Here is a 15834-nt window from a genome sequence, read left to right as displayed (position 1 = left end):
GTCAGAAAAAGCATCAATGTTTTAATTTGCTCGTCTCAAATTCTATATAATTATATCAAATTTGTCCTGATTTTCTTTGTTCTCATTCCAAAAAGGCAAATGTTCGAAGCTCATGATTTAAATTTTTTTCAATTTAAAACCGATATTGAAAGCAACATTCCAAACTAGAAATTAAATGCTGCTTATCTGCCTTTAGGGCAGTTTCAACAAATGTAGTTGTACAGTTGTAGACGAAACGTAAATGAACGCGAACAGGTTTTGAAAGGTTTTGAAAGATCAATGGAATAGCTACAATATGTAAAGAACATAGACCTTATTACATAAAGAACAATATTTAAGCTACAATTAGGTGTCCTGAAATTGTGAATACCAATCCCACATATAGGTGGCCTATGGGGAACCTTTACCCCTTCAATTTCAAACCAGGAAGATTCTTCCAAGAAAAAAATAGTAAGGAAAATGTTCCCCACAAAACAATAGGAAACCGTGTCCCCTCTCCCCACCCACTCATCTTGATTGATATGTTTGGGTTAGTGGTACCAGCAGATCAGTGATGTCAGAAAGAGCTCTATATTTGTGACGCGTGTTGTGAAGAGGAACTTAAAAGTAAAATTCATCTTTTAGTTTGCATGAATTACTAGATTCAAAGAAGAATGGATCGCCAGAAGCCATCCGCTTTAGAGTTAAATATATATTTTTACCCTCCTAAAAAGTGTCCCCATTGAGACTTGGGATTACTTTTTTTTTTTCTTCCTGAAAAATTCTTTTATTACAAGCATCAAGAAAATGGTTATTGGATTCTTCCATTTAAACATCCTATCTGGAGGCCAGGGCAGTGTCAAAACCTTTTTCTATTTGATGTAAGTTTTTGCTCATGTTTTGGTATGTGCACATTTGTTTTTATGTGCCTAGCAGATTTTTAGGTAAAAGCTTAAAAGTTGAAACTGGTTGGATTAGAGAGCAGGGTGTCCCAAGAACATTCGCCTCATATGCAATGGCTAGCTAGAGGAACCGTATAGATAAAGCAAGATCCCAGTCTTACAAATAAATTCCCCCAGAAATCTGCACACAGCTTGATTAATCAAAAGAATGGAAAATCTAGTGTTGGTGTATTTCATTGTAATCTGCTATCTTCTAACTGTAAACTTTGTCCCCCTAGGCAAATACAGAGTCGATTAAGCCCAAACTTGCCCCACTAAATGAAGGAGGGTCAGCCGAGCTTCTTAACAAGGTAAGACTATTCTTGATTACAGATTTATCGATTCAAAAGCTACAGATTCTTTAAACATTTCTTTGTCTATATTTTTGTGTTAGAACATGAACTTCAGAAATGTGTCTTTATCAAAGTAGATTTCGGATGTTTAAAACTGTAGTTTTCGTGGAATCTGGAGATTTTTATGGATCTGTGGTTTAATGGGAAATTAGGTTGGGTCTTTGCTGATGTGCTCTGCTGCCCATACCTAAAGGCCATGTGGTTGGATCAGGTAGCAGTTGCATGCCCAAGGATGGCCAGCCAGACCTGCCCAGAGTGCACTACCAGCAATGCATGGCTGCTAGAGGGAAGTATATAAATCATGACAGTGCTACCCACAGGTCTTGGCTTTGGGCCTGTGGACCATAAAGGCGTTTAGGGCATGTGGGTAGTGCAGGGCAATTACTTCCTTTAGTGATTCACTTTATGCATCTATCTCTGACTAAGTCTTTGTTGCTTGCTCAATCTCCTCAGTTTTCATCCAAAACTGAAATTCTTTAATTTCCTGCACTACCCCTCACAACTTGCTACCCCCACCTCTTATCCATTTTCCCACTAGATTCTCTGTTCCTCTAAACCCAATTTCAAGGCTTTCTTTTACGTCTCTTGCATGTATTTTTCTTATTTTATTGGAATATTTGTTGAGCGCTAGCCCTACCCAGATGGTCTTGGAGCACCTTACAAGTTTGTAAGGGTGTGAATTGAAACTGAAGCTAAAAATATTTTCAGGATGGGACAGAAACTTTGAGAGACAAGTCGTAGCAGTGAAGTGGAGAGGCAGGCTTATGTGTGGGCATACCGGTATGTTTTGAGGCTCTTTCTAAAAGTGGTGATGAAGCGTGCAGTGCACATTTGAAAAGGGAGGGTGTTCCAGGATCTGCTTGCCCACTGGGTAAATGCTATTTTTAATGTGTGCATGCTAGTTTGCAGAGTAGAATGTGTAGGAAATGCTGGCATGCTTGTATGGTATTTGTGTGGGTGATGGGATGGAGTGTGTACACTGTCGTAGCCGGGGGCCCTGCCGCACCATGTCCTGCTGGTAGGCGGTCTTGTCAAGCTTTAGAAATAGTTTCTTTATGAAGCATGAGTGCAAGGGGTCTGGCAGGGGTGTGTTAGTGAACATCCATCCATGATAAAACACTCATGGTATTTGTTATGTGGCTAGACTGGCATTTTGGTGCTGCCATTCTAGCGACATGATCTTTTTTTTTACTGGGCATCTATGATAAAGTACCCCCATGATAAGTGATATTACGTGGCTAGACTGGTATTTTGATGCAGCCACTTAGGACCTGTTTCATATTGTGGCATGGCAGTTTACTGGCACTGCAATGAATGGCTGATCTGCTGCATGCTCTGTCGCTGATATCTACCTCTACAACTGTGCATCCTCCTATTTGTGCTGATTTTTAGTGCTGTCTCCTCCTCGGCTGCTCGGCCAACGAGTGAGTCGTTCATGCCTGTGCAATCTCTCCCTGTGCTCCCTCTCCTCCGCCTATATGGTGCTCTCCATCTCTCCTATCTACTCTGTTATTCTATCACCTATCCTCCTTTGCTCACGAAGTCTGGAAGGAAAAAGTTTTAAAAAGATCTCCTTTCCTCTAATCCTGGATTACTTATCGTTGACCACTATGTCAGTGTGACTTCCAGACAAATCTTCACCAATATCCTCTTCTCTGTCCCCTCTCCAGACCTCTGGACTCCACATCTGATATCCACTCTCTCCCCCTTCTCTTCCTCTCCCATTAATGGTGGCACTAGATGGGGAAGTACTCATGGCTCACTTCTGATCCTCTAGGTGCATCATTCACGTCTACCACAATAGCACTATCATGGCTCAGGTTCCTCAACCCAATCGCCTCCTCTTTGACCGACGCCTGCCATCTCTCATTAACTTCCTTCCCACTCCTGCTACCCCCCTTCTTCTCTCTTCTCTCTCTGCTCCTCCTTCACCACCTGCATTGAGTGTGCCACCCCCATGTACCCAACCTTGGAAAATCCTCAAGGGTGGAGACCAGCTTCACTTAGCCCCGCTTAATGTTTGCAATGCTATCAAACATTCTTTGATATCTGCCTCTTCCTCAAAGACCTTTATCTTGACGTCTTTACCCTCACTGAGACGTAGTTCAATGCCAGCCCAGTCACTGCTTTTGACTCCCTCATCTCTGATGGCTACAAAATTATCTCCAATCCCCTCCCTAACCGGGCTGGCGGTGGTATAGCTGTGATCTTCCCTGTGGGGCCCCTTCTCTCGTACCCACCGAGCCTTACATCTCCTTTGGATGCTTGGTCTGCAAGCTTGGCATCTCTCATACTTCTTCGCTCATCATTGCCTCTGTCTACAGGCCCCCTGGTCCCTTCTCTCCTTTCCTATCTGAATGGGCTGACTTCTCTTCCTCTCTCCTGACCTCAACCTCTAAACTCCTCCTCCTGGGCGACTTCAACATCCATCTTGACTCCAGAGACGTCCTTTACTCTCTGTGACCTCTCGCTCCCTGGCAATCCTCCGTTCTCATCCTACCCACTCTGCCGAACACACTCTAGATGCCTTCCTCCACACTGATCTTCTTCCCTCTGACCCTCTCTCCATTCCGCTTTCCTGGCCTGACCACTCCTGCCTCTTCTACCACCTGGGACCTCTCGGCTCCTTGACCGAGCCTCCCCCAGCAAGCACTGCCAACCTAGTTCATGGTCACCAGGCCGATGAAACATGTCTCCGCTGCTGCATTTACCTCTGCCTTCACCCCAACCGGTGTCCAGTCATAATGTCGAATACAATAATATCGAAAGTCAAAATGTCGAAAAAAAAATGTCGAAAATAAAAATGTTGAATTACGAAAATGTTGAATTTTTTTCGATTTTTTTTCGAAATAATGTTTAAATAAATAATTAATTATATTTTATAAAACATATTTTTTTTAAATGGTTAAAGGTATATCCATGGTGAGTGGGAGGGGTGGGGAGGAGTGGGGGGTTGGGGTAGGGGTTTGGGATGGGGTTTTTTAATAATTAATTATTTAATTAATGTTTTATTAAATACTTTTTTAAAAAAATTAAAGGTATATCCATGGGGGGTGTTGGGGGGGATGGGGAGGAGTGGAGGGTTGGGGTAGTGATTTGGGATGGGGGGTTTGGTGGGGGATCCCCCCCAATAAAAAACGTTAGTATATGTGATATTTTACAGTTATTTTAACATTGGTTTTTCGATTTTTTTTCGACATTTTATTTTCGAATTAATGACTTTTTCTATTATATGTATGTGTTTTCGACATTTTTTTTTCGACATTTTTGTAATTCGACATTATGACTATAAACCACCCCAACCTCCCCTCACTGACTCCTCCGCTGACTCCCCACTGTCTCTGCTCTCAACAGTCTTCAACTTGCTATCACTAGCACTCTTGCACCTGTCATGAGTATCTGTCTGAAACCTGTCAACAAGCGTAACAGTTGGTACGACTCTGATCTAGCGGCTGTGAAATGCAAGTGCAGAGCTGCTGAACGGAAGTGGCAGACCTTGAGTTGTCGCCTTCTCCAAAGGCAATATCGTCTCTCGACTCGCTCTAAGAAGGGGGCTCACATCCAGGCCTGAGTTTCTGGAGCTACTAACAACACGGCTGAACTCTTCAAAATCTGCAAGGAGCTAGCCAATCCTTCTGCAGTCTCTACCTCGCATCTTCCCTCCCAGGCCCTCTTCACTGCACTGGCCACCCACTTTACTGCTAAAACTCAGAAAATCCTGACTTCTTTTCCCTTCTCCTGCTCCTCCCCCCTCCCTCCTCCCTCTCCTCCTTCTCTCCTATTACACCAGAAGAGATCACTAGAGTAATCTGCTCTATGAAAGTCTCATCCATGCAGGTCTCTCCCTATTCTTCCAGAACTATCAAGGACAACATCTGTTCCCTCGTTCCAGGGCTCACTGAGTTCTGCAACAACTGTTTTGTATCTGGATCTTTCCCCTCCTCTCTAGTACTCGCGTGTGCACCATCGCCTGAAAAAGCCTTCTGCCGATCCCTCGTGTCTGGCCAACTACTGCCCTATCTCTATCACTCCCTTCCTTGGGAAACTGCTGGAAAAGTTGATATTTCCCCAGCTGACCCAACATTCTGAACGCGTTGGTTGTCTCCATGACCATCAGTCTGGATTCGGAGCATCCAGAGGCACGGAAACTGCTCTCCTGAACACCCGTGAAGAGCTGCTTGCAAATCTCAACTCTAACTCTCCGGCTGTTCTTATTCTGCTTGACCTCTCCTCTGCTGTTGACTCGGTCAATCACTTTACCCTCATAAAACTGCTTCATGACACCCTTGGCATCTTAGGTCGGGCTCTGGACTGCTTGACCTCCTTTCTCACTGACTGTCCTTCCGAGGTGATCCTGGGTCCCTTCTCAATCTCTATTTCGAAGGGATTGTGTCCTCTGACGTATTCCTTATCTTGATAGATCATCTCCAGCTTGCTGGCCTCGGAAACATTTTTTCAGTAGAGGGCGCTGCGCATCGATGTCCCTCGAGCTGATGTCCCTCGACAGCCTCCGTATCGGCGCATAAATAGACTCGCACAGCGTCCGTTGCTCAGTTCTGGTTTTCCGCGCTTCGTGGGCCTCAGAATCGCATTGCTGAGCTCGTTTAGTCAGAGAATATATTCTCAATTATTCCTTGAGAATAAACCAACTCTTACTTTATGGCTTCCTCACCTGAACTGACGACTCCACGGTCCGGCTTCAAAAAATGCCGAGACTGTGGAAAGAAAATGTCGTTGACAGACCCTCACAGGATCTGTTTGTGGTGCCTGGGATCGGAGCACCAATGTTCGGAGTGCGAGGACTGCATGTCCATGACGGCGAAAGCCTTGAAGGAGCGTAAGGGGAAGCTTGAGAGAGGTAAGACATCTAAAACTCCTTCGAAAGTTTCCTCGGCAGAGTCGAGACATTCGTCTCCTCGCCGACACAGGAAACATTCTCGGTCTAGGTCTCGAAGCAGTTCCCACCACTTTTCGAGATCCAAGCATTCAAGTAAGAGACGTCGAAGATCCCCTTCCTCGATGTCTTCTGTTTCTCCGGAAAGAGTCACCTGCCCCACAAAACATAGCTCTCCGGCTGATTGGGAGGAATTCCGTAAAAGCATGCTTAGCATCTTCGAGAAAGCGGCCTCGACCCCCCTTGAAGACAGCTGAGGCTGATACCCTGGGTCAAAGACCCGAAAAATCTAAACGCTGCGAGTCGTTTCACCCGGCGAAAGAAACTACTTGAGAGCGTCACGAACCCTCGAGAAAAGGCACTGTGCCATCGACACCAGCGTCTAAGGTCCCTTCACGCATAAATCTGCATCATCGATGCCATTATCGAAGGGCTCATCGACGCATAGGTCGATCGAATCGACGTCGTCGTTGACGCCGAAAAAGAGCGAACCCACGGCCGTCACTACCTCACAGCCAGTGGTCATACCCAGAGCCGCTAACATGACTTCGAGGTCATCGACAACCTCGAGTAGGATCCTGATCCTCTCGGGTTCTTCGAGGCCACTTCCAATCTTCTCGACGCCTTTTTTGGTGTTTTCGAAGCCTTTAACGTCCGTGTCGATGTTTTCACAACCGATTATGACAAATTTAGCCCCTTCTGCTCTGGAAATGGGATTTAAGCCATTTCCAAGGTCTGATCATTTCAGACCTTTGTCTTCAATCTATGAGGAAGGGGAGGATTCAGATCAAGAAGACCCTTTGGGTTGCAGAGATCTGCAACACCAGAACCAGAGGAATTTACCTCTGTGGAAAATAGGTTGAAGGACCTTAGAGAATCCTTACATGAGGCAAGTGGGTTAGATACTTCCCCAGAAATAGAATTTGCCAAACCAGACCCAGGGGAACATGCTGAGACCCCTTAAAGAATTTTAATGGCAAGAATCATAGAATTCATGGGTTGGTCTACACCTTCGCCTGCATTCCAACAGGATGTCCTTACAGACATCTTAGTCAAAGGCCCACAGGAAGATCCTGTGGTTCCATTTCAGGCTACATTACAAATAAAAATATTGGCTAACTAAGAAACTCCTGTGGTTATCCCGGGGGTTAACAAGAAGTTATCAGCCAAATACAGGGTATCTACTACTGAGCCTGAATTTTTATCTAAACATCCAACTCCAGAGAGTCTGGTTGTCCAAGCAGCAACTGCATCAGGCAGTAGATCGGCATACCCTACTGTTCCACAGGACAGGGATGACAAAAGATACGACTCGATGGCTAAGAGTTTTTTCTGCATGTAGCATGGTGTTGAAATCTAGTAACGCTACTTGTACGCTCGCAAGGTTCAGCCATACACTTTGGGAGTGTGCTTCATCAGCGGCTGACTGCCTCCCAGAGGGAGAAGAAAGAGAAGCGTTTCTAAACATCATTAAGGATGGTAAAGACGCAATGTGCGAATCCCTTCAAACTGGCATTGATTCTGGTGACAGCATCAGTAGGGCCATGGCGGCAAGTACTACAACCCGCAGATTTGCCTGGTTGCGAAAGTCTGGGTTTGCTCCAGATGTACAAGCCAGACTTTTAAATATGCCCTTTGACGGCTCTTTGTTTGGTAAGAAGGCGGATGACAGCCTAGAAAAGTTACAGACTTCCAAAGCAGCAGCAAAATCCCTGGGTGTTGCAATCCGCCAAACGCCATGTCGCCCCTCAGGAACCTCTTGGAGAGGTAAGTCCTTTCGCTTTTATTCCGCATTCGGAAAAGGCAGAGGACAGTCGGTTCAAAGAGGTCAAAAAAGATTCACCCGAGGTGGACGGGGTAAAAATACAAAAGCCGCAGCAGCAGGTACCTCTTTACCCTCGGCACATGCATCAGCCGCCTCTAAATCGCTCTCAGGGCTCTCCTCACAAGGCACCAGTAGGGGGCAGGCTAACTCAACATCTGACGGAGGTCATCCACCGGGGAACAGCTCTCGGAAAGTTCCAGATCCGCTCCTCTTGCAGGAAATTGTAGACCTGCTGGAGAAAGGTGCCATAGAACCGGTACCTGTAGCGGAGAGGAACAAGGGCTGGTACTCCCCCCTACTTCCTAATACCGAAGAAGGGCGGAGGACTGAGACGTATCTTGGACTTACGAGAATTGAACAAGTTCCTCAGGATGGACAAGTTCAAGATGGTAACTTTCTCAGATCCTTCAGGCCCTCCAGCTCCAGGACTGGCTGGTATGTCTGGACCTTCAGGATGCTTATTTTCATGTGCCAATCCATCTCAAACACAGGAAATACCTGAGGTTCGCAATTGGCGGCTCTCATTATCAATTTCGAGTTCTGCCATTTGGGCTGACCCTCCGCCCCGAGGGTTTTCACCAAGCTAATGTCGGTAGTGGCTGCAAGTCTAAGGAGGGAAGGGATTCACGTCTACCGCTACCTGGACGATTGGCTGATCAGAGCTGTATCTCTGGAACAAGCTCAGATCCAGCTAGATTATGTCTGCCACTTCCTTCACAAACTAGGCTTCTCCCTCAATTTAAAGAAGTCACAGATGATACCATCACAGAGACTCCAGTTCATTGGAGCGGTCCTGGACACTTCCCTGGGAAAAGCCTCGCCACCAGAGGTGAGGGCTCAAGATATTCTGCAGATGGTCACCAAGTTTAAAAATGCCCAACGTCTCCCAGCCTTCGACTTTTTGAGGTTGCTAGGCCTCATGGCATCCTGCATCTCCCTTGTGCCAGAGGCTCGCCTGAGAATGAGATCTCTTCAGTGGGCACTGAGAACTCAGTGGTCGCAATTCTCAGAGAGAATGACAGACCTCCTTCAGGTTCCGGACAAGGTGGCTCGAGATCTTTAGTGGTGGGTCTGCCAGGAGAACATCTTGAAAGGAGAACTGTTTTGGCAATCATGGCCGGAGATGACAGTCACAGATGCCTCACTCACGGGGTGGGGAGCCCATACCAACGACTTGACCATCAGCGGTCGTTGGTCTCCATCTGAGTTCAGACTATATATCAACCTGTTAGAGCTGAGAGCAATCAGACTAGCGCTGAAGGCTTTTCTGCCATCTATACAGGGGAAAAATGTCCTGATAATGACGGACAACACAGTGGCCATGCACTACCTCAACAAAAGAGGATGCGTAGGATCGCTACCCCTGTGCAGAGAGGCGATGCAGCTCTGGTTTTGGGCAATCCAAGAAGGAATCTCTCTATCAGCAGTTCACTTAGCCGGAGAGAAAAACTTGACAGCGGACGCTCTGAGCAGGCAGAGTACAGTCTCCCACGAATGGGAACTAGCTCAGGAAGTCCTTCAACAGATCTTCACCCTTTGGGGAACCCCTCAAGTGGATCTGTTCGCCACCAGCATCAACAGGAAGTGCGATCAGTTTTGTTCAAGGGAATTTCCCCCGAGAGGAGCTCTAGGGGACGCGTTCGTAGTGGACTGGGAGTTTCCACTTCTATACGCGTTTCCTCCAGTCCCCGTCATTCCTCAAATAATCAGGAGGTTGAGAAGGTTCCGGAAAACCATGATCCTAATTGCCCCGGACTGGGCTAGGAGAACGTGGTACCCGGACCTTCTGGACATGTCCATCTGCCCTCCAATTCGTCTTTGTCATGATGCCCGCTCCCGGGGAGCCGGTTCAAGCCTGGCGTCCCCGAAAGCGGACATCCAGTCCCCAAGGAAGGACCCAGCAACCCCATATAGGGGCCCTTTGGACAGTGGCCTGGTGCCTATGGCGCCAGGCTCATAAAAGACATCAGTCCTGGCGCCATAGGCACCAGGCCCATTATGGCAATGCTTGGGTGCACTTACCTGATGCAGACCATGCTGCAGGATCCCGGCCTCCTTGAGGCCTGAAAGGAACTACTTTACCTGTGGGACTAATTTACCATCCGGGCGTGGTCGAGGAAGGATACATACCTGGAACTTCTTCCAAGGCTATTTAAACCCCACCCGAACAGCCACACGTGCTTCGCGTTGTTCTGCATCTAGCAGCTGGACGCTCAGTGTCTGCTCCTGCATCCTGACTTCTGCCACGCCTGCCAGCATCCTGGATCACCTGCAAAGGAAGAGAAGAAGAGAACAGAAGGAAAAGTCCTTACCTGCTAAATCCGCATCCCGGAGACATCTCGCCGACAATCCTGAAAAGGAAGACTTTAATTTAAAAGCTCATCGCGTCGATCGCTGCAGCGCCGCATTCCACTCACCTTTACAGGGCGCCTCCATGTTCAGCAGCGATCATCCGGATTCGCAGTCACGCCCCAGCGCCTAGGGAGAAAAAGACCAGAACAAAAGGTGAGAGAGAGAAGGGAATAAGGAAAGCTAAATCTCCATGTTAAGACTTACCTGTTGATTCATTCCCTATTCATTTCTGGTCCGCGCCGCATCCTGGCATTTCCGGACCCCGGCCCCTAAGGGGAAAAAGAGACATCAGCATTAATGAGCGAATGAAAAGACATTACCAAAAAATGCTCATTAAAGACTTACCTGATTTCTACAAGGATTTCACCTCTCATCTCGGGTCGGTGCCTGTTCCCCGGCATTCCGTACCCCGGCCCCTATGGGGAAAAAGACACTAGCATTAGTACATTAATGCATGGACACAAGGGGAACCTCTTATCAAAAAACTTACCTGGAAGCCAAGCAAGTTTGGTTCTCACCAATCCGAAAATCCAGTGAAGTAACTGGATACCAACGCGCCCCTGCATCAGAAGCAGGATGGAGAGCTCGTCCTTCCAGACCCTAAGGTGAGACGCTATGAGAAATCACAAAAGGGTTTCAAGGAGGGTGAGAGGGGAAAGTGGGAGGCCGATTGCATTACCTCGCAGACAGTTAATCCCCTATTTTCGCCTACAGAAGGATACTTCTGAGAGCCAGACAAGCCAGATTTGGGGGCCCGGTCCAGTACGAGGTCACAGCAGCGCGAACCAGGCCAGTGCCTCCGTGGGAGTCAGGTGAGCGTAACAGACTTCCACTCAAGGTGAATCTTCTCTCGCAGAAGGGGAGGTCAGGTTCTCCATCCAGACATCAGAATCCTCAACCTTTACGCTTGGTATCTGAAAGGTTGAGATACAAGGATTGGGACCTCCCAGAGGACGTCATGGAGGTGTTGCTTTCGGCAAGAAGGCCAGCAACAAAGACCTTATACCGCTGCCGTTAGAACAGATTTTGCAGCTGGTGTAGAGAAAAGAACTTCAACCACTTTTCATGTGGTACACCAACAGTGTTATCTTTTCTACTCTATTTGGCAAATTCGGGCCTTCAGGTTGGCACTATCAAGGGCTATCTCGCAGCGCTATCGATCTTCAAGCGCACTGCAGAGGAACCATCGTATTTCAAGTTACCCTTAGTAATACAATTTCTGAAGGGATTAACCAATGTCTATCCTCCAAGACCATTCCAGGTTCCCTTATGGGACTTAAATTTAGTCTTACATTTCCTGATGGTTACTCCTTTTGAACCACTCCACTCTTGTTCACTAAGGTTTCTCACCCTTAAAACTGTCTTATTAGTGGCATTGATATCTGCTAGTAGGGTGAGTGAATTACAGGCTCTATCTTGTAAACCCCCTCATACAATTTTTCATAAAGATAAAGTTGTCCTACAAGTGAAGCCTAATTTTCTCCCAGAGGTGGTTTCTGAATTCCACATCACTCGGGCGATTACCTTGCCTTCATTTTATCCCCTTCCCATCCGGGGAAAGAGGAAGAAAGGCTGCATAGGCTGGACCCAAGGCGGGATTTGAGCTTTTACATCAGCAGACTTGCTAGGATTAGGCAAGCAGACAACTGTTCATAGGTTACTCTGGGCACAAATTGGGATTACCGATAACAAAACAGACCATTTCCAGATGGATTATTTTAGCCATTCTGGAATGTTACAAACTGGCAGGGAAAGAGCCTCCTCAAAATTTTAGGGCTCATTCAACCAGGGGTATCGCAGCCTCTTCGGCCCTCCAAAGAGGGGTACCGATTCGAGACATATGTGCAGCTGCCACATGGTCGTCTGCACATACCTTCACAGGATTTTACAACCTCGATTCCTCCTCTAGCCAAGAGACTAGATTTGGCAAAGCTGTGTTGCACTCTGTTCACTCTTGAAGGGAAACATGGCAATTTTACTCCCACCTCCAGTTACACACCACTGCTATGGGAGTCTATCAAGATAAGGAATATGTCGGAGAACACAATCCCTTCGAAGAACAAGTTACTTCTTACCTGGTAACGTTCTTTCGATGGGATGTTCCTCCGACGTATTCCTTATCGCCCCTCCCATCCATCCCCTCAGTAAAACTTCCCTTGTGGTTACAGCTTACGCTCCTTCTGGGTCACTAACCCATTCATGTAAAACAACTGTTAACGTCAAAACGCAACTGAGCAACGGACGCTGCGCGAGTCTATTTATACGCATGATGACGTCGGCGCCGATACGGAGGCTGTCGAGGAACATCGGCTCGAGGGACATCGACGCGCAGCGCCCTTTACTGAAAACATTTTTCCGAGGCCAGCAAGCTGGAGGTTATCTATCAAAATGAGGAATACGTCGGAGAAACATCCCATCGAAAGAACGTTACCAGGTAAGAAGTAACTTGTTCTTCTTTCTGTGGTGTTCCCCAGGGCTCTTCCCTCTCGCCCTGGCTCTTTAACATCCATCTTGCTCCCCTTGATCACAAGCAGATGACACCCAACTCTTCTTCAAATTCTCAGTCACCTTTCTTCCTACCTCCTCTGTCATTCCTGACTGCCTCACCGCTATCCAATCTTGGTGCCCCTCTAATGATCTCTGTCTCCATGCCCGCAAAACTGAGATCCTTCCCATTGGGACTCCTGTTCCCTGCTTCCTCCCTTCACTCTGGCCACCCACTATGCCCCCCCCCCTTCCTTCCTCTGAAGCTAGAAACCTTGGTGTCCTCTTTGACACCTCTTTTATTCCCCACATCCTGAACCTTTCCAGAAAGGCCCCTTTCCAACTTCATCTCCTTAGAGGCATCCTCCCTTTCCTTTCCCCAGAAGCGTAATGTCTCCAGAGCGCTGGTACTCTCCAAGCTTGACTACTGCAACAGCCTCTTCCTAAATCTACCTTCCTCCTCTCTCCGCCCCCTCCAACTAGTCCAGAATAGGGCTGCAAGACTTATCCTTGGCCTCGAGCCCAGGGACTGTATCTGTCCAACCCTAAAATCTCTCCGCTGGCTCCTGGTTGCTACAAGGATCAAATTTAAATCCCTCTGCATCATCCACAAGGCTGTCTCAGGCCGGGGACCACGCTATCTGCATCTCACTCTCACTATATACTCTCCTTCCAGATCTCTCCAATCACCTGGCTCCGACTCTCTGCTGGTCAAGTGTTTCTCTAAGCAGAGAGTTGGTGCTCGCTCTTTCCTCAGCTCGCTCCCTCCTTTGGAACAGCCTCCCCCCCCCTGTCTCTCCGCCTTGAACCGGATCGCCTCAAGTTCTGCAAGCACCTCAAGATGTTCATTTTCTCCTCTTCCTTCCCTTTCCCCCTCCTTGCTAGTCCCCCACAGTCGCTGAGGTTAGTGGCCTGGGTCCTCAAGAGTGCAATCGGATCCTGGCCTTTCGCCAAATCCCCACAGCACCCGCCCTAAACCCCCTGCACTTGCCTTCAGGACTTTCCTGACCTGTGGTGTTCCTCTGGTCGGAGCGCTTACTCAATTGGCGGCTGACCTCCCTCTCACCAGGTGATATCTGCCTTGCACTTACCTATTGCCTGCATTTGGAACTCTAGCAATTCCCCCCTCTACCACTTATCCCCTTCTCTCTCCCCCTTTCTCTTTGCTCTTGAACGCTCCGAATTTTACATGGCCTAGTAGGTGTCATTTGCTTTTTCATTCCCTTTCTCTGCACGGTTTTTGTTTTTTGCTCCCTTGTTCCCTTCTCTTGCATTGTGGCGCTTGGACACTATCCAGCTGTATAAGCGCCTTCTAAATGACCTAATAAAATAAAAAATGAAATGAAGGAAAAGCCAACAGGAATATGTGCTTATGTGGGGATACTGCCATGTCCAAGGCCAAGGGTGTGGTGTTGTGCGCCGCAGGTCCGCAGAGCACGCTGCCCAATCTTGTTATACATGACGTTCTATGCGACATTCGATGTTCATTTCCAACTCTGATAAAACCCACGCACTCGACTCTCTGCGGCAAAGCCTACACAGGCCAAGGGTGCAGTGTTGTGCGCCACAGAGCACGCTGCCCGATCTTCATTCTACACAACGTTCTATGCCATGTTCGACATTCATTTCCGCCTCCAATAAAACCCATGCACTGATCCTTTGCGGCAAAGCCTGTGCAGGCTAAGGGCACGGTGTTGTACGCCGCTCAAATGGAGCTGCAGAGCTCTCCTGCTGCGCCCTTCCCCTCCCTAACTTGGCGAAACCCTGTCACCACGGACCAGTAATGCCTCCGAACAGACCAGAGAACCAGTTGCACACCCACAATGCAGGCCCAGTCATCCCCAAAGATGAGCTCCCCTGATCTTCAGCTAAACGCCCTGGTCCCTCACCCCTGAGCACCTCACTGCTCAACCCACGATCCCCAAGGCCACCCCTCCCACTCCACCTTCCGCTCTACACCCTTGGCTCTGCCATCGTGATGCTCCCCTCAATCCATACGAGAACAGCCTCCTCAAGGTGCGCACGAGACTCTCTACATGCATACCACAACTTGCATCGCAATCAATCAGCCTTCTACATATCCACGGACTAGGCCCCAAGCTACCCGAAATCTCTAACGCGACCACTTCCTCGCCTCCTTGGACTTTAACGGGGAACAGATTCCTCAGATTTCGCACCCAGTTCATCCCACGCTTCCCTCTCCACGCTGCCCAACCACTGCAAAATCCACAAATATGCAAGCCTGCCAGTCCCTACCGCAAAGCCATCAACTGCGCTCTCATCAACGCAAGATCAGTCCCGGCCCACGCAGCAGATATCCTTCACCTTATAAAATCCAACGACCTTGACCTGCTTGCCATCACAGAAAAGTTGCTCCATCCCGCCGCTGGCCCAGCCCTTTTCATTGCCACCCCCCCTGGTTTCACCACCCTATGATGTGATAGATCCTCAAAACAGGCGGCACCTTTGTTCTAGTCTTTAAAAACACCCTCACCATCAGAGTCACGCAGTTATCTCCAATTGTGAATCCCTACTGACCAAGATCTGCATGTCGTCTACCGACTCGTCACACTCCTCTTTGTCTATCGTCCACCTGGACCCAGTCCCACCTTCGAAGAAAACATAATGCAGTGTATCTTCACCTCCATCAATCCCAAGTCCACAATCATAATCCTTGGGGACCTCAACCTAGGCCTAACGACCCAGCTGACAACTTGCCAGCTTCACACAACGCTATCTCAAGCCCACCCATGACCAAGGCTGCACCTTATATTGGTTAAGCGACCTCAACTGCAGCACCCCACCCCTGTCACCTCCCCCTGCTCATGGTCAGACCACCACATCAAAGCATTCGAAATCCCCCACTCAGAACGCCCCAAACCAGCTTACCCTGCCACACCTGAATGCGTGGCCCGGTGCACCAAAATCCTCAACCCGACCAACCTTGCACCACTACTTGCGACCTTGGTGCACCCACCTTCAGTAACAGACCCAGCAGCACTGGTT

General features: G+C 48.2%; 1 protein-coding gene across 3 annotated transcripts in view; it reads left to right on the top strand.

Moving 5' to 3' along the window:
- The window catches only part of LZTFL1 (leucine zipper transcription factor like 1), a 488680-nt gene that overhangs the window by 250882 nt on the left and 221964 nt on the right, over positions 1 to 15834 (top strand). For all 3 annotated transcript variants that reach the window (XM_069613360.1, XM_069613358.1, XM_069613359.1), the window contains one exon: positions 1160 to 1231. In XM_069613360.1, the coding sequence (XP_069469461.1) occupies positions 1160 to 1231 (72 nt within the window). The remainder of the gene's footprint in view (positions 1 to 1159; positions 1232 to 15834) is intronic.

Source organism: Ambystoma mexicanum, chromosome 5p, assembly GCF_040938575.1.
Source record: "Ambystoma mexicanum isolate Mex_15411 chromosome 5p, UKY_AmexF1_1, whole genome shotgun sequence".
In the NCBI taxonomy this organism is placed as follows: Eukaryota; Metazoa; Chordata; class Amphibia; order Caudata; family Ambystomatidae; genus Ambystoma; species Ambystoma mexicanum.
This window is presented reverse-complemented; position numbering and strand designations above follow the sequence as displayed.